Below are 24,703 nucleotides of genomic sequence, written 5' to 3' on the forward strand. Positions count from 1 at the left end.
ATAAAAAAAATAAAAAAAAAAAAAGATATGCTATTTTAGATTTTAGTTGGGAGTTTCATTTATCGAAATGTCTTCATATGTTTGTGCATAGATTAATGAGTTTTTTAAATGTTTATTTCTTCTAGACTTTAATTTGTGATGTACATTCAATAACAAGTGATAACCATAAATGGACCCAGGTTAGTTGTTTTGTTTTTTAATCTCAAACAGGCAAAATACAGGATGAAAAAAACTTATCATTAAGCAAAAGTGATTTTCTGCTTATTTTTATTCAATAATTAAGTTTAATGTTTTATGTGAAAAGCTGGTATTTCTTTATGAGATCTGGAAGTTAAGGGTCTCTTTATACATGTAGTAATCCCTCAAGTTGCCTAAGATCATTTTAGGGTGAAGCTGGCCTAATATGCTCAATGAGATAAAACTTAGTTCTTTATCCCCTCTCAAATAGAAGAAAAATGTTTTTACCTTGACTACAAATAGATACTGTTTTTTTTTTAAAAAAAATAATTCAAGTTTCTAACCCAGCCTAACCTATCTTTCTTTGCCATTTATACTGGTTGTCTTGAAATGAGAGGAACTCTCTTACATAACCCTGAGAATAACCAGTTAACCCTCCAGTTCTGGCTCAGTGATATATGAGGGGACTTCAGAAAGTTTGTGGAAAACTGGGATTAAAAGATAAAAAATATAAACTTTTCTCAATATAAGCTCCATTAAGTTCAAGATGCTTGTAAATGATACCAACCATTTATTTATTTAGTCCACCCCTAAAGAAGTGAGGGTCCTGGGAACTGAACCATATCAATGCAATCAGTTTTACATTATTAACTGAAGAAAAATGGGTACTTTTTAAACTTTTTTTTTTTTTAAGATTAGGAAACAAGAAGTCGGAAAGAGCCAAATCTGGACTGTAAGGTGGATACCTAATGGTTTCCCATCAAAACTCTTACAAAATTTATCTTTTTTGATGAGAGGAATGAGCAGAGGCATTGTGGTGCAGAACGACTCTGGTGAAGCTTTCCCAGGCATTTTTCTGCTGAAGCTTTGGCTAACTTTCTCAAAACACTCATAATAAGCACGTTATCATTCTTTGTTCCTACAGAAAGTCAACAAGCAAAATGTCTTGAGCATCCCAGAAAACTGTTTCCATGATCTTTGCTCTTCACCTGTCTGCTTTTGCTTTGACTGAACCACTTCTGCCTCTTGGTAGCCATTGCCTTAATTGTGCTTTATTATCTTCAGTATTATACTGGAAAGAATGCTTTAGTATCTTGGTCCTACTTGTTGAACATTTCCATTGAAAACTTTGCTTTTTCAGCTTATCTGGATGCAGTGGTTTTGGCACCCATCGAGTGGAAAGTTTCTGTCAAAATTGTTCAAGCTGAACCAGTTGAGATGCCTATAGTGTTGGCTTTTGTTTCTGCTGTTAATCATTGGTCCTCTTCAATTAGGTTACAAACGAAATGAATTTTTTCCTCGTAAATTGATGTGGATGATCTGCTGCTGCAGGCTTCATCTTCAACATAGTCTTGTCCATTCTTAAAACAAATTACCCATTTGTAAACTGCTGCTTTCTTTGAGGCATTCTTCCCATAAACTTTTCAAAAAGTGTCAGTGATTTCATGATTCTTCCATTCAGGCTTCACCATCAATTTGATGTTTGTTCTTGCTTCAGTTTTAGCAGGATTCATGTTGCTCTGGTAGATGCTGTTTTCAAACTGATGTCTTATCTTTCTTAGTGTTTCAAACTAGGTTCTGTTCAGACATATTATAACAGCTTAGTACATATTTATTTTGGTGCAAAAAGTTTTGAAACCTATGTATAGTTTTTTCTTAATATTCATTTTTCATAAACTTTTAAAGACCCCTTGTATATGAGATGCCTACTCCAAAAAGTGTTCAGTTGTCTGTGACTATAGTGAGGAATAATTACTAAGTCAAAAGAAAATATCAGTAATGGTAGTTATCCTTTCTGTGACATGCGATTATAAAATAAGCTTCAGTTCATCAATAACTACCAAGTATTGTGTTTTGGTTTGGGCTATAATGTTGTCATCTGCAAAAAGATTAAAAGCAATCAAAAGAATATTAGACAACAGAAAAACTCATTGGTTACCATCAGAGTTTGCTAGGGCATCAGTTTCTTACTCTGAGGATTGATAAAGGAGAGAATATAGTATTTATTCTGCCCTTCTTGTTATGAACTGTATTTTAGGCAGCCAAGTAAGTGAGGGAAAATTCTTAGGAAAATTTCCAGCTAATAGGTGCAAAAGAAATGATAGACTTTTGAAAAATAAAAGTTTTAAAGTCTTAATGAAGTAATGAATCTAGATAACAGTAATTCTTGGATGTGAAAACTATTAGATGATAGGTTAATGGGAAATTTTGTAATGTAGCAATCTGATTAAACCCACTGATTGGAGATGGAACAGTTAATTATTGTGTACCTCTCGGTTTGATGCAAGAGACATTATACAACAGTGGTAATAGCACCAATAAAGAACTCTTGTCCAAAAAAAAAAAAAAGGAGCCCATATTAAATCAAGCCGCTAGTTACAACTAGCAGTTTATAGGAATTCAGTGAATAAAATAAACTCTTAAGTAACACAACGAGGAAGAAACCAGCCAGATCTAGTTCATGCGAAAGCAATTGGTTAATTCTAATAAATTATTATTTAACAATATTATTAATTGATTCACTTTAAAAAATAGCCTTAGCTATCAAGATATTTCAGAGGTTAAGCAAAGTAATAGGATTCAGTAAAGTACATTAGGTGATAACAGTAAAGAGCCTGTATGTACTTTGGAATTGGGTATATAGAGTTCACTTAATATTAGCAGAGTCATTTTTATTCTTGTAATATAGTTGAGTATAGGATGGGACTATTACTTCACAGTTACTAAAAAAGGCCATAACCCTTTATGACCCTATAGGTTTTATGAGAGCAGAATATTTTGTTTTGCTCACTACTTTATCCCCAACTCCTGTAAAGGTGCCTAACACATCATAGGTGCTCAAAGACTTTCTTGAATTAATGAGTAGCCACTCTTACAATCTGACCATTCCATACTCTACAAATTATAGGCATACCTTGGAGTTATTGTGGGTTCGATTCCAGAGCACTGCAGTAAAGCAAATACTGCAATAAAGCAAGTCACATGGACTTTTTGGTTTCCTCATGTATAAAAAGATTACATTTACACTATATAGTTGACCTTGAACGACACAGAGGTTATTTATGCAGTCAAAAACCCATGTATAACTTCTCACTCCTCTTCTAATACTTAACTACTAATAGCCTGTTGACTGGAAAGCCTTACTGGATTTTGTTGTTTTGTTTTGTTTTGTTTTGTTTTTGAGACGGAGTCAGGTTGTAACTCAGGTTGCAGTGCATTGGCACAGTCTCAGCTCACTGCAGCCTCTGCCTCTCAGGCTCAAGTGACCCTCCCACCTCAGCCTCCTGAGTAGCTGGGACTATAGGTGCATGCCACCATGCCCAGAGAATTATTTTTATTTTTGATAGAGACAGGATTTCACCATGTTACCCAAGCTGATCTCGAACTCCTGAGCTCAAGCGATCTGCCCGCCTGGGACTCCCAAAGTACTGGGATTACAGATGTGAGCCACCATACCTGGTGATTAACATGTATTTTGTATGTTATATGTATTGTGCTCTGTATTTTTACAATTAATTGTTAGAGAAAAGAAAACATTAAGAAAACCATAAGAAGAGAAAATTTGTTTACTATTCAATAAGTATATCATATTAAAAGTCTTCATCCTCATCATCTTCACATTGAGTAGGCCGAGGAGGAGGAAGAGGAAAAGTTCATCTTGCCAGTTCTCTTGGCAACTTCCAGAGATCGAGACCATCCCGGCCAACACGGTGAAAACCCGTCTCTAAAAATACAAAAATTAGCCAGACATGGTGTTGTGTGCTTGTAGTCCCAGCTACTCAGGAGGCTGAGGCAGGAGAATCACTTAAACCTAGGAGGCGGAGGTTGCGGTGAGCTGAGATCACACCACTGCACTCCAGAGCAAGACTCTGTCTCAAAAAAAAGAAAAGAAAAAAACTCCTGTGTAAATGGACTGCATAGTTCAAATTCATGTTGTTCAGGAGTCTACTATAGACTCTTACGGCTGCCATAGCATTATGTTTAAAAAAACAACTTATATACATTAATTTAAAAATACTTTATAGCTAAAAAATGCCAATGATCTTCTGAACCTTCAGGGAGTCATAATCTTTTTGCTTGTGGAAGGTATTGCCTGGATATTAATGACTGCTGACAGATCAGGATCTGACAGATTGGGATGGCAATGGCAGTTTTTTAAAAGACAACAGTGAAGTTTGCCCCATTGATTATTTCTTTCATGAAAGAGTTCTCTATAGCATGTGATGCAGTTTTACCCTACAGTAGAACATCTTTCAGAATTGAGGTCAGTCCTCTAAAACCCTGCCACTGCTGTGTTATCAACTAAGTTTATGTAATAGTCTAAATATTATGTTGTCATTTCAACAATGTTCACAGCCAGGAATAGATTCTATCTCAAGAAACCACTTTTGCGGGGTGCAGTGACTCATGCCTATAATCCAGCACTTTGGGAGGCCAAAGCAGACAGATCACGAGGTCAGGAGTTCGAGACCAGCCTGGCCAATATGGTGAAACTCTGTCTCTGCTAAAAATACAAAAATTAGCTGGGCATGGTGGTGGGTACCTGTAATCCCAGCTACTCGGAAGGCTCAGGCAGGAGAATTGCTTGAACCCAGCAGCAGAGGTTGCAGTGAACTGCACCATTACACTCTAGGCTGGGTGCTGGGTGACAGAGCGAGACTCCAAAAAAAAAAAAAAAAAAACTCTTTCTATGGTCACCCATAAGAAGCAACTCATCCATTCAAGTTTGATCATGAGATTGTAGCAATTCAGTCACATCTTCAGGCTCTCTACTTCTAATTGTAGTTCTCTTGATAACACCACAACTGCAGTGACTTCTTGTCCTGAAGTCTTGAACCCCTCAGAGTCATCCATGAAGGTTGGAATAAACTTCTCCCAAACTCATATTAATGTTTCTATTTTGACCTCCTCCCATGAATCATGCATGTTCTTCGTGACATCTACAATGGCAAATCCTTTCCAGAAAGTTTTTAATTTACTTTGCCCAGATCCATCAGAGGAATCACTATCTATGGCAGCTAAAACCTTACGAAATGTATTTTTTAAATATTAAAACTTAAAAGTCGAAGTTACTCCTTGATCCATAGGCTGCAGAATGGATATTGTGTTGGCAGCTATGAAAACATTAATCCCCTTGTATGTCTTCATCAGAGCTCTTGGGTGACAAGGCCATTGTTAATGAGCAGTAGTATTTTCGAAAGAATCTTTTTTTTTTCTGAACAGTGGGTCTCTGTAGTGGCCTTAAAATACTCAGTAAACCGTGTGGTAAACAGATGTGCTGTCATCCAGGCTTTATTGTTCCATTTATAGAGCACCGATAGAGTAGTAATTCTTAAGGATTCTAGGATTTTCAGAATGGTCAAATAAGCATTGGCTTCAGCTTCAAGTCACCAGCTGCATTAACCCCCAACAAGAGAGTCAGCCTGTCCTTTGAAGCTTTGAAGCCAGACATTGACTTCTCTCTAGCTATGAAAGTTCTGAATGGCATATTCTTCTGGTATCAGGCTGTCTCATTTAATTTGAAAACCTGTTGTTTAACCACCTTCATGAGTTATCTTAGATCTTCTGCATAACTTGTTGCAGTTTATATATCAGCACTTGCTGCATCACCTTGCACTTTTGTGTTACCGAGACAGCTTCTACTCTTAAGCCTCATGAACCAGTTTTCTGCTTCAGACTTTTCTTCTGCAGCTTCCTCACCTCTCTCACATCATAGAATTGAAGAGAATTGGGATTTGCTCTGGATTAGGCTTTAGTTTAAGGAAATGTTGCAACTAGTTTGATCTTCTATCCAGACCATTTAAACTTTCTCCGTATCAGCAATAAGGCTGTTTTGCTTTTTTATCTGTTATGGATATTCACTGGAGTAGTGCTTTTAATTTCCTTTATGAACTTTTCCTTTACATTCACAACTTGGCTAACTGGTACAAGAGGCCTAGCTTTCAGCCTGTTGTAGCTGTTTATAGGCCTTTCTCACTAAGCTTAATCATTTCTAGCTTTGGATTTAAAATGAGAGATGTGTGACTCTTCCTTTCACTTGAACACTAAGAGGCCATTTTTTGCCTAATTTAAATATTATAATGTTTCTAGGGGTAAGGAGTCCTGAGAAGAAGGAGAAAGACAGGGGAGATCCCACACTGGGGAGTGGTGGATTGGTGAAGCTGTCAGAGAACATACATCATTTCTTGATTAAGTACACATTGAGTATCACAGATCACCATAATAGATTTAATAATAATGAAAAAGTTTGAGATACAGAAAGAAGTACCAAAATGTGACACAGACACAAAATAAGTGTGCTCTTGGGAAAATGGCGCTGATAGCCTTGCTCAGTGCAAAATTGCCACAGACCTTCAATATGTAAAAAGTGCAATATTTGTGAACCACAATAAAACGAGATATACCTGCATTGAATTTCCATTAGAAGTTTCTTTATGCTGTCTAGTTTCTAAACATTTGCATGCACACTAACATTGGCACCTGAAATACTGTGTTTTACTGTAGTTCTTAGCAGAATTCCAGGGAATATTTCTAAATTAAGCTATGTATGATTACATATTTGAAAATCTTAAATCTGGTATTGACATATGCTCTTACACATTTCAGGAAGACAAACTTCTGCTTGAGAGCCAGCTCATCCTAGCTACAGCTGAACCACTCTGTCTTGATCCTTCTATAGCAGTCACCTGCACTGCAAACAGACTGCTCTATAACAAGCAAAAGATGAACACTCGCCCAATGAAACGGTAATTGTCTTTGTGGAAGGGTGAACCAAAAGACACAAGTAGCTGTAAATTTTGCTATTTATAGTATCTTTTCCCTCCAGTGTATGGTTGCTTTGATTTTGGTGGAGAAGGGTAGAGATGGGGTCTCTCTTTGTTGCCCAGGCTAGTCTTGAACTCTTGGCTTCAAGTGATCCTCCCATTTTGGCTTCCCAAACAGCTGGGAAGCATGACCAACTACACTAGCCTCTGATTTTTTTTTTTTTAAATAGGATTTTTAATGGTCTTATTTTATATTTTTTTGTATAGCATTATTATTTTTTAATGCTCTGTGCTTCAGATTGAACTGATGCATTTTCTGCAGTCTTCTAAAGAATAAACTTTTTCTAAGTTTATAGTCTGTTTTCCAAAAAGGTAAAGAGGCTGAGATCAAATATGAACAGAAAGAATAATTTTTTCATTATTTTCCTAATAACGAATGACTGATTTAATTGTTGTTAATCCTATTTTTAAGGAAAGATTTTGTAATTTCAAGATTTGAGAAAATATGGTCATAGTAGAAGTCAGTTAGTTATAAACTGAATCTAGGCACACCTACCTTGTGTTTTTGAAACAAACCAAGCTATTCCTCCCTTGGCATCCTTTAAAAATGTCTCTTCAAATACTCATTCCCTGATCTTTCAGAATATTTTCTTTTCCCCACCCTCAATGGGAAACATGAGGGAATTTTTCCCCAGTAGTCACTGTGAGAACCTCTTTGAGCTCCTGGAGATAAAACCCCCAAAAGTGTGGGGGCTCCCAGTGACTAGATCCCCCTGGAGTTTTGCATCTCTCAAACACGTCCACAGTGGCCTCCAGTAGTTCATCAGTTATACTTGAGGTTCCCTACCCTGGCACTGGTTCCTGAAGAGGTTTGTGCTAATGGGTTTCTGCTTCAGCAAGCCATGATGGTCTGCGTTATTGGTTTCTCCAAGTTTGGGGCAGTGGTTTGTCTTGTGACCACATCTCTTTGATGGATCTAAGAAGAATCGTTAATTTTTCTGTTTATTTAGCTTTTTACTTGTTAGGATGAGGTGGGAACTTCCAGAGTCTTATATGCCTGTACCCGAAACTGGAAATTATCCCCTTCACCTTCATCTTTCCATAGCTAGTTCCTTCTCATCATTCCTGTCTCAGCTCACATGTCATTTTTTCAGGCTCTTTTCCTCCCCTCCCTTTCCCACTTCCCTGCCCTAGTGTTGCCCTCCTTATCCCGTATTCTCCACAGTACTCTGTTTTTTATCTTAGTGCTTCTTGGTATCTGAAATCTGAAATTATTTTATCTGTTTACTTGTGAATGTCTCCTTCCCCTCTGGACTTAATAGCTCTGTGGTGATGGGAATTTTGTTTCTTACTCATTTTTATTTCACCTGGTCGTAGGTCCTAGGATTGTGCTTGGCATGTGGCAGTGTTCTATAAACATGATTTGTACATACTCAGCAGTGACTAGTTTCAACTCACGTATATTACGAGTTTCTTTTATTAGTGCCATTTAGTTCAAATTTCTTAACGTTTCAGGTGTTTCAAGAGGTATTCCAGATCCTCTCTGAATCGGCAGCAAGATCTGTCTCATTGTCCACCTCCTCCTCAGCTGAGGTTACTTGATTTCTTACAAAAAAGAAAGGAAAGAAAAGCAGGTCAGCATTATGACCTCAAAATTTCTAAAGCAGGAAATGTAAGTATATATTTTTTAAATGAAGCTTATTATGCCCAAAAACCTGTCTTATTTAGCATTTTCTGTATATTTATATTGTTTTTAACTTTTCAGTGTGTAGATATGTGGAAACGGAGTCCCTGTAATTTGGCCATACCTTCTGAAGTAGATGTAAGTCGGTTCATGAATTACTTTTTTTCATATAGTTTCTAAGTTTTACCGTTTGTTTGCTTATACCTTGAGAAAACAACAACAAAAAACTTTTTAAAAACAAAGTGATTTAGATCATACTCTTTTTTTTTTTTTCCTGCCTCAGGTTTATTTGTACAGATAGCACAGGAGGACCCCAGTCCCATGTACACGGCAGCCCGGAGGTGGGGGTGGGGGGTTGCACCAGTCCTTCTGTCCTCACGTTGGCAGACAGCGATACCTACTCTGTAGCCTTTGTAGGGGTCTGGGCACCTTTGGGAGCCTGAGCTGGAATTGAAGCTGGAGCTGCAGCCTGGGCCTTGGTTTGATTATTGGCCTTGGCCTTTGGTGGGCAGAGCCGGAGCCCCTTGGCAATGCGAGCATGAGCATGCTTCCCAAGCTTGGGGTGGGCAATGTAGGCAAGTCGATCGAGCTTGCGGCTGACACCCTTTGGGATCTTGGGCTTAACCTCCTTGGGCTTTACAAGGGCCTTGATAGCCTCGGCACATGCACTCATGACCTTGACACTGTTGGCCTGCATCTTCTTTAGGCCCTTCTTGTTGTGCCTCTTGGCAAAGCGCATGTTCCTCAGGAACTTGGGGTCTACCCCCTTAAGAGATTCGTATCTTTGTGATCGGGGTTTCTTGATGTCATTTCTGTGCCATTTTCGGGACTGGTTGTGCGTGGTGTGGTTCTTGGACTTGCCATGTCTGCACCTTAAGCTGTGGCTCCCGAAGCGCCTAGAACCGGAAAGAGAAAGGGGCGCTCATACTCTTTTTTTAAAAACAGTATGATTTATTTCAAAAAACAGTGAAAAATGATTTTTAGAAGCTGTGTATTGTTCTTTTTTCACATTAAGTTGAAAAAACAACCCCTTAATATAGTTGTGTTTGGAGCAGGAATAGTAAACAAAACAATTTTAAAATGTGGAAAAATAGAGTGTATATTACATAATCATGTGAAATCTCTCTTGTTTTCATAATATTTCATCAAAATTTCCTAATAGTGCTTGTTTTCTTCGAAGTAGTTAAATTTGAAGATTAATAATACTATTTAAGAAATAAAATAAAGATTAATAATACTAGAGAAGTAACCAAGATTAGGAACATTGGGTTGTATTCTTTATTGATCCATAATATACATGAATATGAATGCTTGAAGACAGAAAAGGGATATTTTGATGAGTGATTCTATATTTTTCTTTCTACTCTGTTCTTTTTTATATTCACTCTTTATTTTCAGGTTTGTTCTTCTGTTGCACCCTTTCCATGCTATATAGCACATGCATTATTCTTACTATTTCTGATTTTAAAAAAAGAGAGTATTCTAAGCCCAAAGCCAGAACAGCTGTAGACTGTATATACAACTCAAGGAAGTAAGCCATATTATCTGTTGGTAACTTATGCGCAGTTCTTTAAGGAACATGGCCTAAGGATAGAATTTCAGTGTAAATACTAAAGGGTGGAGTTTAGCTTTGGAGGACAGGCTGGAGTACTTCCCATACTTTAATGTCCTTACGAATCACCTGGAGAGCTTGTTAAATTGTAGATTGCTACTCAGCAAGTCTGGTCTGAGGCATAAGATGCAATTCTCACAAGCTCCTAGGTTATGTGATGCTGGGGTCCATGGACCACACATTGAGTAGCAGTTGTCCTCAAAGCTTCTCAGTCTAGCTCAATCAGAAGAATCACCTAGGATATCAGTTAAACATAAGAGATTTCAAGCCCTACTCAAGATCTGCGTACTTAGAATTTCTAAGGACAGACATGAAAATCTGTATTTTTAATAGGTGCCCCAGGTAAGTCTAAATTACTCTTAAGATCGTGGTTGCCAGTAAGATAATAACATTTGACTCACACAGATACCTAGGACATGTACAGAATATATGGTCAAGTCTGACTAGAAAGTGGAAAAGGTTCAAAAAATTTGATCAGCTTTAATATTTTACCTTCCATAGTCTCCCTTAGTTTTGTTGCCACTGTTACGTGACAGCTCTTATTTCAAGAAAAGCCCTGCCAAAAGGAAAAGATCCTGATCCTTACCTCTCTGACATTCCAGTTTTCCTGAACGAAAACTCTAAAGGAAAAAACATAGCAGCTTATGACAAAAAAATGAAGAGGCACTGTCTAGAAAAGCAGCTATGTTTATTAACATTTAATTAGTTTGGTTTTATTAAAGTTGTTTTATACACATCAGAAGACTTTTAAACTACTTAAGCGTAAGTAGTTGGTACTGGTTATTTAAGAATTCTTGCGCTAACAAGTATATTGTATTGTCGAGTTACTTAGTTTCTGCTCTTTGATCAGAGTACTGATTCAATTTTATCTGATACAGATTCTATTTTATGTGGTATTTCTTAATTTGATTGTTTAGGTGGAGAAATATGCTAAAGTGGAAAAGTCTATCAAATCTGATGACTCACAGCCAACAGTCTGGCCAGCTCATGTAAGTAATCATTGCCTATCTCTGTTTCTAATTATGCCATTTCTAATCTGGCCTCTGAATTTATTAAACATAAAGTGCAATTGCCATTAGTTTGGGACCTTTTTTCTTTTTTAAATTACTTTCTGGGAGTTTAGTTTATTGCAAGAAGAAACAACTATTTTGTTTATCAAAGTATGCTTTGCATTCTAAACAGCAATTTTTTATTTTTAAATTTATTTTATTTTTATTTATTTTATTTTATTTTTTTGAGATGGAGTTTGGCGCTTATCGCCCAGACTGGAGTGCAGTGGTGCGATCATGGCTCACTGCAACCTCCTCCACTTCCCGGGTTCATGCAGTTCTCCTGCCTCAGCCTCCTGAGTTCCTGGGATTACAGGCACCCGCCACCATACCTGGCTAATTTTTGTATTTTTAGTAGAGATGGGGTTTCACCATGTTGGCCAGGCTGGTCTCAAACCCCCGATCTCAGGTGATCCGCCCACCTTGGCCTCCCAAAGTGCTGGGATTACAGGCATGAGCCACTGCACCTGGCCTTAAAGAGCAATTTTAATGAAGAACTTCTTTTTTACTTTTGGTTTGCATATTGGTAGTTCTGATTTGTTTTGTTTCAAATTAATTCTTCTAAGGATACCTTTTTGTAAGTTTCCTAATTGGAATAATAACATCTTAAAAAGAGAGAAATAGGTGTAATATTTAAATTAGGTGAACCCTAGGAGTGAAATGATGAGAGATGTTTTGTGTGTGTGATAGCAAAAGCAGACAAATGGTAAATAGAAACAGATCTGCTTTTGAAAGTTTTGTCCTTTTAATATTATTTCATATCTGCAATTCATATGTCTAGTCTGAAATTCTGCCATATTAAGCTTGGTTAAACATGCCATCAGAATTCTCCTTCCGAGAGTACCATGTAAAAAAAAAATAATCCTGTACTGCCCTCCTGAGCATAAACAGGCACGGCAGCATGAGGATCAGGGGTGCTAGCTTAGGGACAGACTGCTAACTCCCTGTGTGACCCTAGGCAATTCATTTAACCTCTGCTTAATTCCCTGACTTCTAATATGGAGATAATAACAGTGCCAACCATAAAAATATGATGAAGCTTACTTGAGGCAGTCCCTGTAGAGTGCTGAGAACAGTGTTTAATGTTCATTGTTACTATTTCCAATATGTATATTAATATGTGTAATAATGTGTTTAATGATGTATTCATATTGTTACATATAAGTTCATACTTCATAGTATATGTTAATGCTTTATTAAATGCATGCTGAGTGCCCATATAGTTTTTAGGAAAAGAGCCATGCTGTGCTTTATTCTGGTAGGCAGACTTAAACATCTTTTAGCCTAAGTACCATTTATCTTCCTATCGTCAGATACATGTTACTGTATCATTTATTCCTAATTTTTACTAATTCTTAATACCTGCCTACTTGTGAAGGTATTTACTTGAGGTGCTATGTGTTTTTCAGGATGTAAAAGATGATTATGTATTTGAATGTGAAACTGGTACTCAGTATCAGAAAACAAAGCTGACCATCTTGCAGTCACTTGGAGACCCACTTTACTATGGTAAAATACAGCCATGTAAAGCAGATGAAGAAAGTGACAGCCAGATTTCTCCATCACAGTGAGTTCTGTTAAATACAAGTAACTGAAAAAAAAAAAAACAAGGCACCAAGAATTTATCTAGTAACTACTGATGAACCATTAATGAATAAAAATTTCTCTTTGGGAACTCACTTATTAGTTAGACCTAAGTAAACTTATTAGTAGATCTAATAACTTATTAGTAGACCTAAGTAAACTTAAGTCATAGTTACCATGTTGCTCAAGAGTTATTAAATAGCAAAAAAAAACTATGGTATAATTATTTTTATGCTTGTTTTGAAAGCTGTTCCTGTGATATCCTTCTTTATATAATTTACGGCACTTAGGACTTTAACCTGTGAACATGAAGTGTTTGGGCAATAGTGTGTTTAAATAGGAAGCAAGTTTACTATAAATGTAAAAAGATGCTTGGTATTTTGGCACTGCGTGTAAGGACACAGACTCAATGCTTATTGTAGTTATTGACCCTACATATTAATACATAAAAATATAGATGATCTTGAACTACATATATTTGGTACTGTCAGTGTTTAGTTTTATTTTGTTTTACTATGTTTGGTTTTTTTAATCAAACTGATGCTGTTTTGAAAAAAAGAAAAAAGCTCAGCAGAAAAGGATGGGGGCCAGGTCTATGTTAATTGTAAAGCCTTTACTTACACAAAATACTAATTGAATCTACAGTAGAAAGGTGGATTTTAAAGAGCAACCCCACCAACATTCAGGTAAAAGTCAATGAAAGGAAATAACAGGGAATCCTCAGCTTCTTTTTTCACATGACCAGTTTTTATTGTTGTAAAAGGATCAGATGTTTTGATTACATGCATTTTCTTCTTCTTTTTTTTAAGTTATAGACATCATAACAGTTTATTTCTGAATCCTCAGCATGCATTTCTGAGGAAGCCTTTTTTTTTTTCTTTATTTTTATTTTAGCTATAGGGGTTATGTGTGCAGGTTTGTTACAGAGGTATATTGTATGATACTAAGGTGTGGGTTTCTACTGATCCCATCACCCAGGTAGTGAATATAGTACCCAATATTGATTACTTATATTTTAAAAAATCTTCAACTTAAAGACAACATATATTGGCCATTTTTAATTTATTAACTTATTTTTGTAGAACACAAGGGTGATACATGTTCTTTTGTGAAAAAATTGGTCTATAGAGCCAAATGACTAATTTGCCAAATGACTAATTCTCTTCCTGTCAGAAGAGAATTGAATTTTTTACCTTTGCATCAGAGTAGCTGCATGATTTATTATTTTCCAGTCATTCTTCCGTACTCATGAAATACTTTATTGAATAAACTATGAAGTTAAAGTTTGAGCTGCATTAACTAAGCTTTTTTTTACGTTTTATATTTCAGCTCCTCCGCAGATGATCATTCAAATTGGTAATTAAAAAATAAACTATTTTAATCTGTTAAGAAATTACATAAATATCAAACTCAAAAGACTTGCTAAAGATATTTTATTTGAATCGGTGATAAATATGTATACCTTGTTTGAAATATATTCTAAGGATCTGTTATGTAGACATTTAATTCTAAAATCACAGGTTAAAGTGAGAGGAAGGCCAAAGACCTTTCCGCATGGTAGTTCAGTGATTTTGCTTTAGGGTCAATAGTTGTAAGGGTATGTAGCACTTGGTAACTTTCAGCCCAGATTATGTTTTAATAAATAAATTTTGTGCCAAAAGAAATATCCCTTGATTAAGTCAACCAAATTATTCACATTGTTTCATAATGCATGCAAAACTTCGTCATTGTTTCATATGTGTAAATGCATTAAAAAATTTTGTTTCCATATCTTGGTAGATTTAATACCAGTTTATATTATTGTGACTAAAACATGGAAGATTTCAAAAGTAATCCCAAGGCTTCTTAAGACAACTCTTAGCTAATACTTTTCTCTCCCTTTTTTTCCTTAAACATTTTAGGTTCGTTATTGGATCAAAGACCGATGCCGAGAGGTAAAAATATTTGCATCTCTATTTTGGTCAGGGTGGATATGAAAAATTTTTCACCCTTATAGGATAGAGAATACTTTACTAGGAGTTAAAAACATTGATTTTGGTTATGCTATTAACCATATTTACACTGTTTAATATTTATGGGCCTCTGTTGTAAAATTAGGGCATTGGACAGTAAAACCTCTAAGGTCTTTTCCAACTTTAAAATCTTATTGATCCTAGAAAAATGAAAGCTTGTGATACGCCAAACTATTAAGAATGGTTTTTCATGGGATGAGATTTTGGGGGGACTTAAATGCATTTTTCCAATATTTATAATACCTAGGATTTTTTTTTCATAGAATTAAGAAAACAAAAAAAATGTTCAAAATATAGTTTTGTTTTAAAGAAGAAAACTTAGACATATCTAGTGTAGCTAAGGAAGATGATTTCTAGATAGTACTTTAATCAGAATCTAAGAAAGGAGTTGAATATTTTCTTTGGCTGCTTATTACTTAAGTAATCCCTGCAATTTCTGTATTAGAAATAAGATATTGAAAGTATATCTTTAGATTGTTATTTAGCAAAATGTTTTGGACAATTTGTCATTGAACAGTTTAAATATATGTACTTTTAACACAAAGATAAATCGCCTAATTTTAATTTTTATATTGATAGAACTTTCTTTTTGCCATTAATAGTCATTATTTCCTATAAAATAAATTCGTGTTTAAAACAGGTTATCTAATCTTTACCTGTTTTCTCCTGATATTTTAGGGTAGTCAATCAGTACCAAGAATTAGTCCAGAATGAAGCCAAATGTCCGGTCAAGATGTCACACAGCTCCAGTGGCTCAGCCAGTCTGAGTCAGGTTTCTCCAGGGAAAGAAACAGAAGTGTGTTTCGTTAATGTTACTTCTTTGTGCCCAGTTGTTTCACAAGTAATCTGAGAAATGTTAAGAATCATTTTTTGAGGCTGGGCACAGTGGCTCATGCCTGTAATCCCAACACTTTGGGAGGCCAAGGTGGGTGGATCACCTGAGGTCGGGAGTTCAAGACCAGCCTGACCAATATGGTGAAACCCTGTATCTACTGAAAATACAAAAATTAGCTGGGCGTGGTGGCGCACACCTGTAATCCCAGCCACTCGGGAAGCTGAGACAGGGGAATCTCTTGAACCCCAGAGGTGGAGGTTGCAGTGAGCCGAGAGAGGACCACTGCACTCCAGCCTGGGCAATCGAGCGAGAATCCATCTAAAAAAAAAAAAAAAAGAATCATTTTTTGAGGAGCAGCAGTATTGTTTAGTTTTGTTTTTACTTTTACCTTTTTTTAAAATTTCTTTATGACATAATTTTTAAATGTACACAAAGATAAAAGGAAAATTATAATGAACACCTGTGTTCTAGTCATTTGGCTTCAACAGCTATTATTTTCCTTTAATAGATAGGTATGGAAGGGTGGAAACTTTGCTTTCATCTTACTCCTCTTTCTCCCTAAAACTCTCTCTTCCCACCCTATTACTCAGAAATCTTTTCCTCATTCTTTATGTGTACTGTAATATATATTTCATGGGTCTTGTGAAATTTTCTCTGTAATACATACAGTATTCAATCTGTAACCACTGAGAGCACTTTGCAGAGTTAAAAATCTGGGATTTATAGCAGTACTAATTTTATTTAATAAACTATGAAGTTAAATATACATTTCATCTGGGGTTTATAGCAGGATTAATTTTAACAAGTATGCTTAATGTCACTGTCTTTTAGCAAACTGAAACCGTGTCAGTTCAGTCTTCAGTATTGGGGAAGGGCGTAAAACATCGACCCCCACCAATCAAACTGCCCTCAAGCTCAGGAAATAGTTCCTCAGGTATTACATTTCTTAGTTTTTTGCAGTCTAGAATAACAAACATTATAGAGTCCTAATCTCTTTTTAAAACTTTGCCCCATTTTAATTTCTACAGTTCACAGAATTTGAATTATAAATTTAGGAAATAACTTTTATGTTCTTCTAGGTAACTATTTTACACCACAACAGACAAGCAGCTTTCTCAAATCTCCAACTCCTCCTCCTTCTTCAAAGCCATCAAGTATTCCTCGGAAATCATCTGTGGATCTCAATCAAGTTAGCATGCTTTCTCCAGCTGCCCTATCACCTGCCAGCTCATCACAAAGTGAGTCATAACTTAAATTCTTCATTAAATCTTCATAAGCTTTTGCATTAGTGTTTCTTAAGACAGCTTTTTTCAACTTGTGAAGTAGTGATATCTGAATGTACTGTGTACCCAAAATGTATAAGTTGCTAGAAGCTTCAGGCAGAGCTCTTGTTGATTGTATGTATTATGTCTCTACTGTAACTGTACTTGTTTTTCTGTATCTATGTATGCATTCGCGTATACCTTTCTTATAGACTTACAACCTACACATCTCCTTAAAAAAATAACCTGGTAGTTACATGTGGCAATAAGATTTCAAAATATTTTTTATTCCAGTGTACCCTAGGATCATTTTACATATTTATGTAGATTGTGTGGCTGATATGAAAAAAATGTCATAAGAGTTGTTGCTGCAGGTCCTATCTTTGTGTATATGTAAGAAGTCGACTAGTTCCAAGGTGGTGATACAATAAACTGAAAAACAATATTTCAAAAACACTCCTACACTCTTTTATAAATTGTTGTCAGTTACTAAAATGTGATGATGATCATAAAGCATTATTCTGAAGATACTGAAATGTAATTTTTACTACTGAATACTTTTTTTTTTAACATCAAGAAGAGTTATACAAGAATGCTAGCATTAGTTTGGGAGAATTTCTTCAAATTAGTAAATATCTGAAAGTACCAATTGGGGGGAAAAAGTCATTCCAGTTTTTTAGATTTTTTGTAGATAGCTAATCTATGCTGAAAGTTTTAGTACACTGCACAGTGATAGGGTGGTCTTCGCATTAGATATAAACATCTTCATCTTGATAGCTCAAAAGGTGTAATTTTTCTGCCTTCTTGTTTTGCACAAAGAAAAATATATAAATTTTCTGAAAGTCTTATTCACACTTCTTATGTTGTGGGTATGAATTATGGTAATCTACTGCACACAGTTGTTACTTTAAGTAAGGGTTGAGTGACAGCTTCTGGACATTCACATTTCTTTCCTTTCTTTCTGCAGGACATGAAAGCTAAAAAAGAAAACACCTCAAGAGCTTTTGGTTTTACTTTTTTGGTTTTTGTTTTTTGTTTTTGTTTTTTAAAAAATTGATAAACTGTGCATACTTCATTCACAACAGATTTTCTATACATTCTACATTTAAACAGAAGTACACAGTTACTGTTAAAGATGCAGTATTATCTATCAGACGTTTACTTTATTACTGTTTTTTGTAAATTTGTTTGTCAGGATAAACTTGATGTGTTAGGAATTAAACATGTATATTTAGGTGCCAAATATGATTGTTAACCATATGTAACTTATTAAATATGTTCACAGTTTATCTCAGACTTTTACACTAAATAAGCAATATTTTTAAATGAAGTCTTGAATTAGTAAATCGTAAATAACAAATTAATTTGAATTTCTTTTGAACTTTTTAGGCCAAAGGCAGCATGTAGGAAGCTTAACTTTTAAATGGGTATTGTGGTAGAATATAACTGTATATTTTTACTGTTACTGCAATAGCATCTTTAATGGGCCTTTTAGGTGATATACTGCATCCTTAATTGTAATTGAGTGTAGCAACACTCATGTATCATGTGTAGAAATTAACACTTGCAGTTAACTGCTTTAAAAAAAAAAAAAACTAGAACAAATTGTCAGTGCTAAGTAAGATTCCATTAACCTTATTTTAAAAGGACTGGCCATTTATAACAAACTAGCAATTTTTATTTTTCTCAATGAGCAGGATCTGGAACTCCTAAGCCATCTACTCCTACACCAACCCCTTCATCGACCCCACACCCACCTGATGCTCAGAGCTCAACTCCTAGTACCCCTTCAGCTACCCCTACTCCCCAAGATTCAGGCTTCACCCCTCAGCCCACTTTGTTAACTCAGTTTGCTCAGCAGCAAAGGTCTCTGAGCCAGGCAATGCCTGTAACAACCATTCCTCTTTCCACCATGGTAACATCTATAACTCCAGGAACCACGGCCACCCAGGTCATGGCAAACTCTGCTGGACTTAACTTCATCAATGTAGTGGGCTCTGTTTGGTAAGTTTGCTTTGATGTTCTCTTTTTTTTTTTTTTTTTTAAGATAGTTTCACCATCTAAATAAATTCTTAATTTGTGAAATTAAGAACAAACTGCCTATTACTCAGACTGAAAGGCAATAGTTTAAATATGGACAGAAGCTGCCTATGTGCGTTTTAATTTTAAATAATACATCTGTTAACTGCACTAAGATGATACCTCATCTTATTGTTTTTGTTTTTTGATACTTCATCTTGACAGCAGCTTAGAATTTCCTGTTTTATCTTCTGCATTGCCTTTGATATTTAAGACCAATAAATAACTAGTTGTGTTTGCTTAGTAGTTTTGTTTTTTAATCTGAGGAATTGTGTGGCTGACCTTTTGCCTTTTACAGTGAAGTTTAATGCTTTGTCTTATTCTCCTGCAGTGGGGCCCAGGCTTTGATGAGTGGTTCAAACCCCATGCTGGGCTGTAACACTGGTGCCATAACTCCTGCAGGAATAAACCTGAGCGGCCTTCTACCCTCAGGAGGTCTGCTACCAAATGCATTGCCCAGTGCAATGCAGGCAGCTTCTCAAGCAGGTCAGAATGTTGGAAATAATAACCTCTAAAAAAAAAAAATTAAAGTATATGCTAAAGTAAAAATGTAATTTTAAGAATGATGCTAAAGGCATTTAATGTCATTATTTCATGAAGTGTAGTATCACATGTATTTCATTTCAAAAGCCTTTAAAGTTCTGGCATTTGAATTAAAAGCCATCTAGCAATCAACTTCTTTGGAAAACTTGGTAAGCCTGTGAGTCTGTGCAAATCTTTCTTTTGCTTTCCAAATAATAAAATTAATTTTGGTAGTCTTATTGTCATTGTAGCTATATTCCAGGGAATATTAGTGTATTTTGAAAATATACATTGTGCACAAGAGGCATCTGCATCGCAGTTAAGAGCCTGGATTCTGGAGCCAAACTACCTCAGCTTGAATCCCAGTTGTACAACTTATCGTTTGTGTAATATTCAGAAAGTTACCTTTGTGTCTAATTTTCCTCATAAATAAAATGGAAATAGCAATAATAACTTACCTCATAGTCATGAGGATTAAATGAAATATAATACAGATTATGTGCTTAAACTGTGCCTGAGACATGATAAGCATTCTTAAGAGTAGTTATTACCTGTACAGGAAAACAGTTATAACTTGTGCTTATTTTTTTTGATGCTCTTTAAAAGAATGTATTATAATATCTTGAAACAGTTCAGTTTCACTTGAGGAAAAATTTAATAGGAAAAACAATGTGGAAAAATTCATTAAAAACTTTCTTAGTTATGAGAAAGAGAACCCAGAAAATATAATTAAACATATTAACATGTTGCTGTAATTTCCTAATTCTAGCTAGTGTTGTTATTTTTTTGTTTTGTTTTGTTTTTGGAGACGGAGTCTCGCTCTGTCGCCCAGGCTAGAGTGCAGTGACACGATCTCTGCTCACTGCAAGCTCCGCCGCCTCCCAGGTTAACACCATTTTCCCACCTCAGCCTCCCTAGAAGCTGGGACTACAGGCGCCTGCCACCACGCCTGGCTAATTTTTTTTTGTATTTTTAGTAGAGACGGGGTTTCACCGTATTAGCCAGGATGGTCTCGATCTCCTGACCTCGTGATCCGCCCACCTCGGCCTCCCAAAGTGCTGGGATTACAGGTGTGAGCCACCATGCCTGGCCTAGTGTTCTTATTTTAATAAGCATAAGTGTGCTTTAGTGCCAGAAGTCCTAGAAATGGACTTCACATCTTGAATTTAGGATATTTACATGTAACTACTAGTTGTACCATCCTTGCTAAACTGGGGCTTTACAGAAGTCAGTAAATTTTTCCCCCTTAGCCTCAGTTCAATTCGCTCTAAAGTGGGAATAAAAATATCTTCAGTTGGTACTTAAGAGAAATAAATGAAGTATGAAAGTGACTTTGGTAAGCTAGAAGGCATTATACAGATATCATCCAGTTTTAAATGGGGGTTAAGCCATTTTCTTAAATGAGAATTTTTCCAGAGAGGGATATTTTTGCCAAATTTCAGTTTCTTATACAAGGCTTTGCTAATATTACATGTGCATTTCTTGCCTTAAATCTTTTTTTAAAAAAAATGATCTGATAGAGAACTAGATACATTTTTAAATAGTGTTCAGATTGGTGTATTTTGTTAGCAAAATACTTGCATATCTTGAGACCAGGATCAGCACACTACAGCACACAGCCTAAGCTAGGAATGGTTACTACATTTTTAAAGGATTGTGAAAAGAAAATGCAGCAGAGGCCATTTTGCTCACAAAGCCTACATGATGGCCCTTTACTGAAAAAGTTTGTCACCCCCAGCTTTAAGATATGCTCTGTGTTATGTAACAGATTTTTTAGGATTATGTTTAGAATTAACAGAGCACTGTTTCCTGACTCTCAGTTTTGATCTTATACACAAATTGCAACATTCTTTAGCATTCTGATTAACATTTGTAGTTAAAAAAAAAATAGCATAGAGCATACCAGTTCTTAAAGATGTGATTATTTTAGTATACTATGTAGCACTGAGAAATGTAAATAGATGCCAGTACCTGGAATGTATTTGCACAGCAGTGATGGTTTTGTTATATTCATGGTGTTCACATAATTCTTGATTACTGTTTGTTCAGCCAACAGTCAGAAGAATGAAAAAGAATCCCAGTTTCTGAAAGATAGACTATAATGCACACCTGGTGCTTCACAACTTTGAATAAAATCTCAGTATTGATATTTTTGAAGTATGGAAAATAAGCACATCTATGCAGAGAGTACATAAAATTATTGTACTTATATATACTAAAGTATAAATTATTTTCATGTGTAATAAACTTCCAATTCTGTTATAACCATGCGTTTTATTTAACAGGTGTTCCATTTGGTTTAAAAAATACTTCAAGTCTCAGGCCCTTAAATCTACTCCAGGTAAACCTGAAATCCTGCTTTTGATTAAATTTTTTGTACATTGAATTTTTTTCTAAACAATGTATATCTATATGTATCAGCACTTGAAGTTCTGAGGTCTGTTTAGATTCTTCTAAGGGTGTGGTTATTACTGCTACCTTTGTATGATCAAGTGGACAAAGAGGAAGAATCAGTATCCTATATACCACACTTTGGCTCCAGTAGCCCTGCCTAATTAAGAACTAGCTGTGCCAATGGGGAGAATTTACACCTACCAAGGAGGATACTTCCCTACAATAATAATAGTGGATATATTTAGAAAATAATTGCTTTCCCAACAGATGTTTTATGTATGCATAGATGTAATACTGTTTTTTGTGCTTGAAGGAGATTTGAAAAATAGGTATGTGTGCAGTACGCGGTGGCTCACACCTAGAATCCCACCACTTTGGGAGACCCAGGTGGGTGGATTGCTTGAGCTCAGGAGTTCAAGACCAGCCTGGGCAGTATGGTAAAACCCCATCACTACAAAAAATTAGCCAGGCATGGTAGCATGCATCTGTAATCCCCGCTACTCGAGAGGCTGAGGTCAGAGGATCACTTGAGGCCAGGAAGTCGAGGCTGCAGTGAGCTGACATTGCGCTACTGCATTCCAGCCTAGGCAACAGAGTGAGATCCTGTCTCAAAAGAAAAAAAAGAGGGGGTGAATTTACAACATTCCTGGTGTTATGCTAGGTCCTCTAATTTAAAGAAGGAGTAAGTTTTAAGCTAGTAGTTTGGAAAATGGATAGACGTGAATATAAAGATCTGGATATGTAATGTAGTATAGCTATGGATTGATGGGAAATAACAATAACAGATCAGCCACCCTGGTATTCAGGATTAACAAATAGGGAAATTCTCATTAGAGCTAAAATTTAAAACTTATTTCCTATACACGATGCAGTATGTTTGCAGACTAATTGCAGACCAATATACTTATAGTATGGACAAGCCTACAAATTGCATTTGTTTATTTAGCCTACCTTCCGGCATATTGCTGTTGAAGTTTTCTTAGGGATCAGTCTCAGTGTTAACAGGCATGGAAATCCTTTAGTTTGTTATATTTTTCTACATTTACTATACACTGATTGAGGAAGGAACATTTGATCTGTGCTGTGTCCATATTTACCTAATGATGAGCTGTGATAGATACAGATAGATATTTTGACCCAAGGATTTTTTTTTTTTGTACTATATAGAACCTAAGAGTTCTGTATTTGGTATTTTCTTGGACATTCTCTTAAGGACTTCAAAGTGGTCCATATATAAACCCCTATAGCTTAAAATAGAAAAACTATCTGTTTTTTGGTGCATTTGACAAGCATTGTTTTCCTTTTTAACCTGGAGTTTTCTGAGTGCTTCTTTAAAAATTGTTTTTATATTTGGATTAATTAAATTTGAATTAGATTTGAATGAAAGAGAAAGTAGTGGTTTCCAAAATAAATATGGACAACTAAATGCATTTTTTTTCAACTTTGAAATTCCTCACTGTGTTATATAAAAGATCTTGTATAGTATTTTTGTGTTTTTGGCAAAACTAGAACCAATTTATGAGGGGTGGTTTTTCACAGTATACATTTCTGATCATAAGCTGTTTGTTTGTACTTTCTAATGTATTTAATGCTCTTTCGTATTGATGTATAAAAAGAGTGAAATAAAAAATAGCATGTGAATTGGGAGAGCTAACTACTAGCTTGAAGCAGAAAAATTTATGTTTAAGAGTATTAACATACTTGGGAGCCCAAAGTAATAGGACTTTAAAATTGTATCTAAATAGGTCTTTATTTTAAGGGCAGCCAACTTTTTTTTTATTCACCTGTTTCCTCAACTATAAGAGTGACACATAGCAAATGATCCAAAAATATTTGTAGGATAAAGAAATTTAAATATTTGATATAAAATCATATGAGATTGGTTAATTTTTGTTTAAATTCTTAATAGCTTCCAGGTGGTTCACTTATTTTTAACACTCTGCAGCAGCAGCAACAGCAGCTCTCCCAGTTTACACCACAACAACCTCAGCAGCCCACAACTGCTAGTCCTCAACAGCCAGGGGAGCAGGTATGGGTTTTCTAGCCTTCCATATGCTTTTACATCAAATTTATAACATTTTTTGGTATATTCCAAGCATACTTCATGTGCTTTGTTAGTGTAAACATTTCCTGTACTGTTTTTGTTAACAATAGTAGCAATCAGCTATTGGGCACGTATTCCTAATAAAACAGTCATACCATACTGAATAGATGATATCACCTGCATCTTGCATAGATGATTGAGATTCAGGTAAATGGCTTGCTCATAGCCATACAGTGAGTGGCAGAGTCAGAGATTCAAACCTAGGTCTTTCTGTCCCTATCGCTCATGTATTTTCTACCCCATCATTATCTTTCTGTTTTTAGGATTGTGTTGCTATTGGAATAAAGATATCCCTATTACTATAAAATGTAGGGCAGTGGGAACACAGACAAAAACAAACGTTTACCCTGCCAAAGAGAATGAAATTGAATAAGAACTGCAATAAATGACAGTAGAAGAAGGAAGTACAAGTGTTTCTAAACTTTGGGTACACCGGAGTCATCTGGGAAATTTAAAAATACTGATTCCTGGGTCCCACATCCAGAGTTTCTCTATCTCACAAATTATATGAAATATTCACCATTAATCCTTTTGCCCAGTTTTCCCCAGTCAGGTCTTAGTTGGATAAAGCTCATCCTCTAATAGAGTCCTCAGGAAGGGCACATTAAAAACTTGCTGTTTTTTC

At 35.7% G+C, this 24,703-nt stretch overlaps 2 protein-coding genes across 2 annotated transcripts in view; one reads left to right on the forward strand and one right to left on the reverse strand.

Moving 5' to 3' along the window:
* Positions 1-24,703, forward strand: part of SUPT20H (suppressor of Ty 20 homolog (S. cerevisiae)) — a 41,655-nt gene that overhangs the window by 9,393 nt on the left and 7,559 nt on the right. The window contains exons 7-21 of the mRNA XM_011943011.1: positions 126-179; positions 6,784-6,923; positions 8,457-8,613; positions 8,707-8,763; positions 11,155-11,226; positions 12,696-12,853; positions 14,200-14,226; positions 14,772-14,804; positions 15,561-15,678; positions 16,549-16,651; positions 16,797-16,955; positions 18,677-18,983; positions 19,390-19,544; positions 21,866-21,921; positions 23,884-24,003. Coding sequence (XP_011798401.1) covers positions 126-179; positions 6,784-6,923; positions 8,457-8,613; positions 8,707-8,763; positions 11,155-11,226; positions 12,696-12,853; positions 14,200-14,226; positions 14,772-14,804; positions 15,561-15,678; positions 16,549-16,651; positions 16,797-16,955; positions 18,677-18,983; positions 19,390-19,544; positions 21,866-21,921; positions 23,884-24,003 — 1,716 coding nt within the window. The remainder of the gene's footprint in view (positions 1-125; positions 180-6,783; positions 6,924-8,456; positions 8,614-8,706; positions 8,764-11,154; positions 11,227-12,695; positions 12,854-14,199; positions 14,227-14,771; positions 14,805-15,560; positions 15,679-16,548; positions 16,652-16,796; positions 16,956-18,676; positions 18,984-19,389; positions 19,545-21,865; positions 21,922-23,883; positions 24,004-24,703) is intronic.
* Positions 9,023-10,873, reverse strand: LOC105512554 (60S ribosomal protein L29-like). The gene is made up of 2 exons (XM_011943035.1): positions 10,824-10,873; positions 9,023-9,521 (listed from the first exon to the last, which is right to left on the reverse strand). The coding sequence occupies exons 1-2, from the start codon at positions 10,871-10,873 to the stop codon at positions 9,023-9,025; spliced, it is 549 nt and encodes a 182-aa protein (XP_011798425.1).

Source organism: Colobus angolensis, unplaced genomic scaffold (assembly GCF_000951035.1).
Source record: "Colobus angolensis palliatus isolate OR3802 unplaced genomic scaffold, Cang.pa_1.0 Scaffold214, whole genome shotgun sequence".
In the NCBI taxonomy this organism is placed as follows: domain Eukaryota; kingdom Metazoa; phylum Chordata; class Mammalia; order Primates; family Cercopithecidae; genus Colobus; species Colobus angolensis.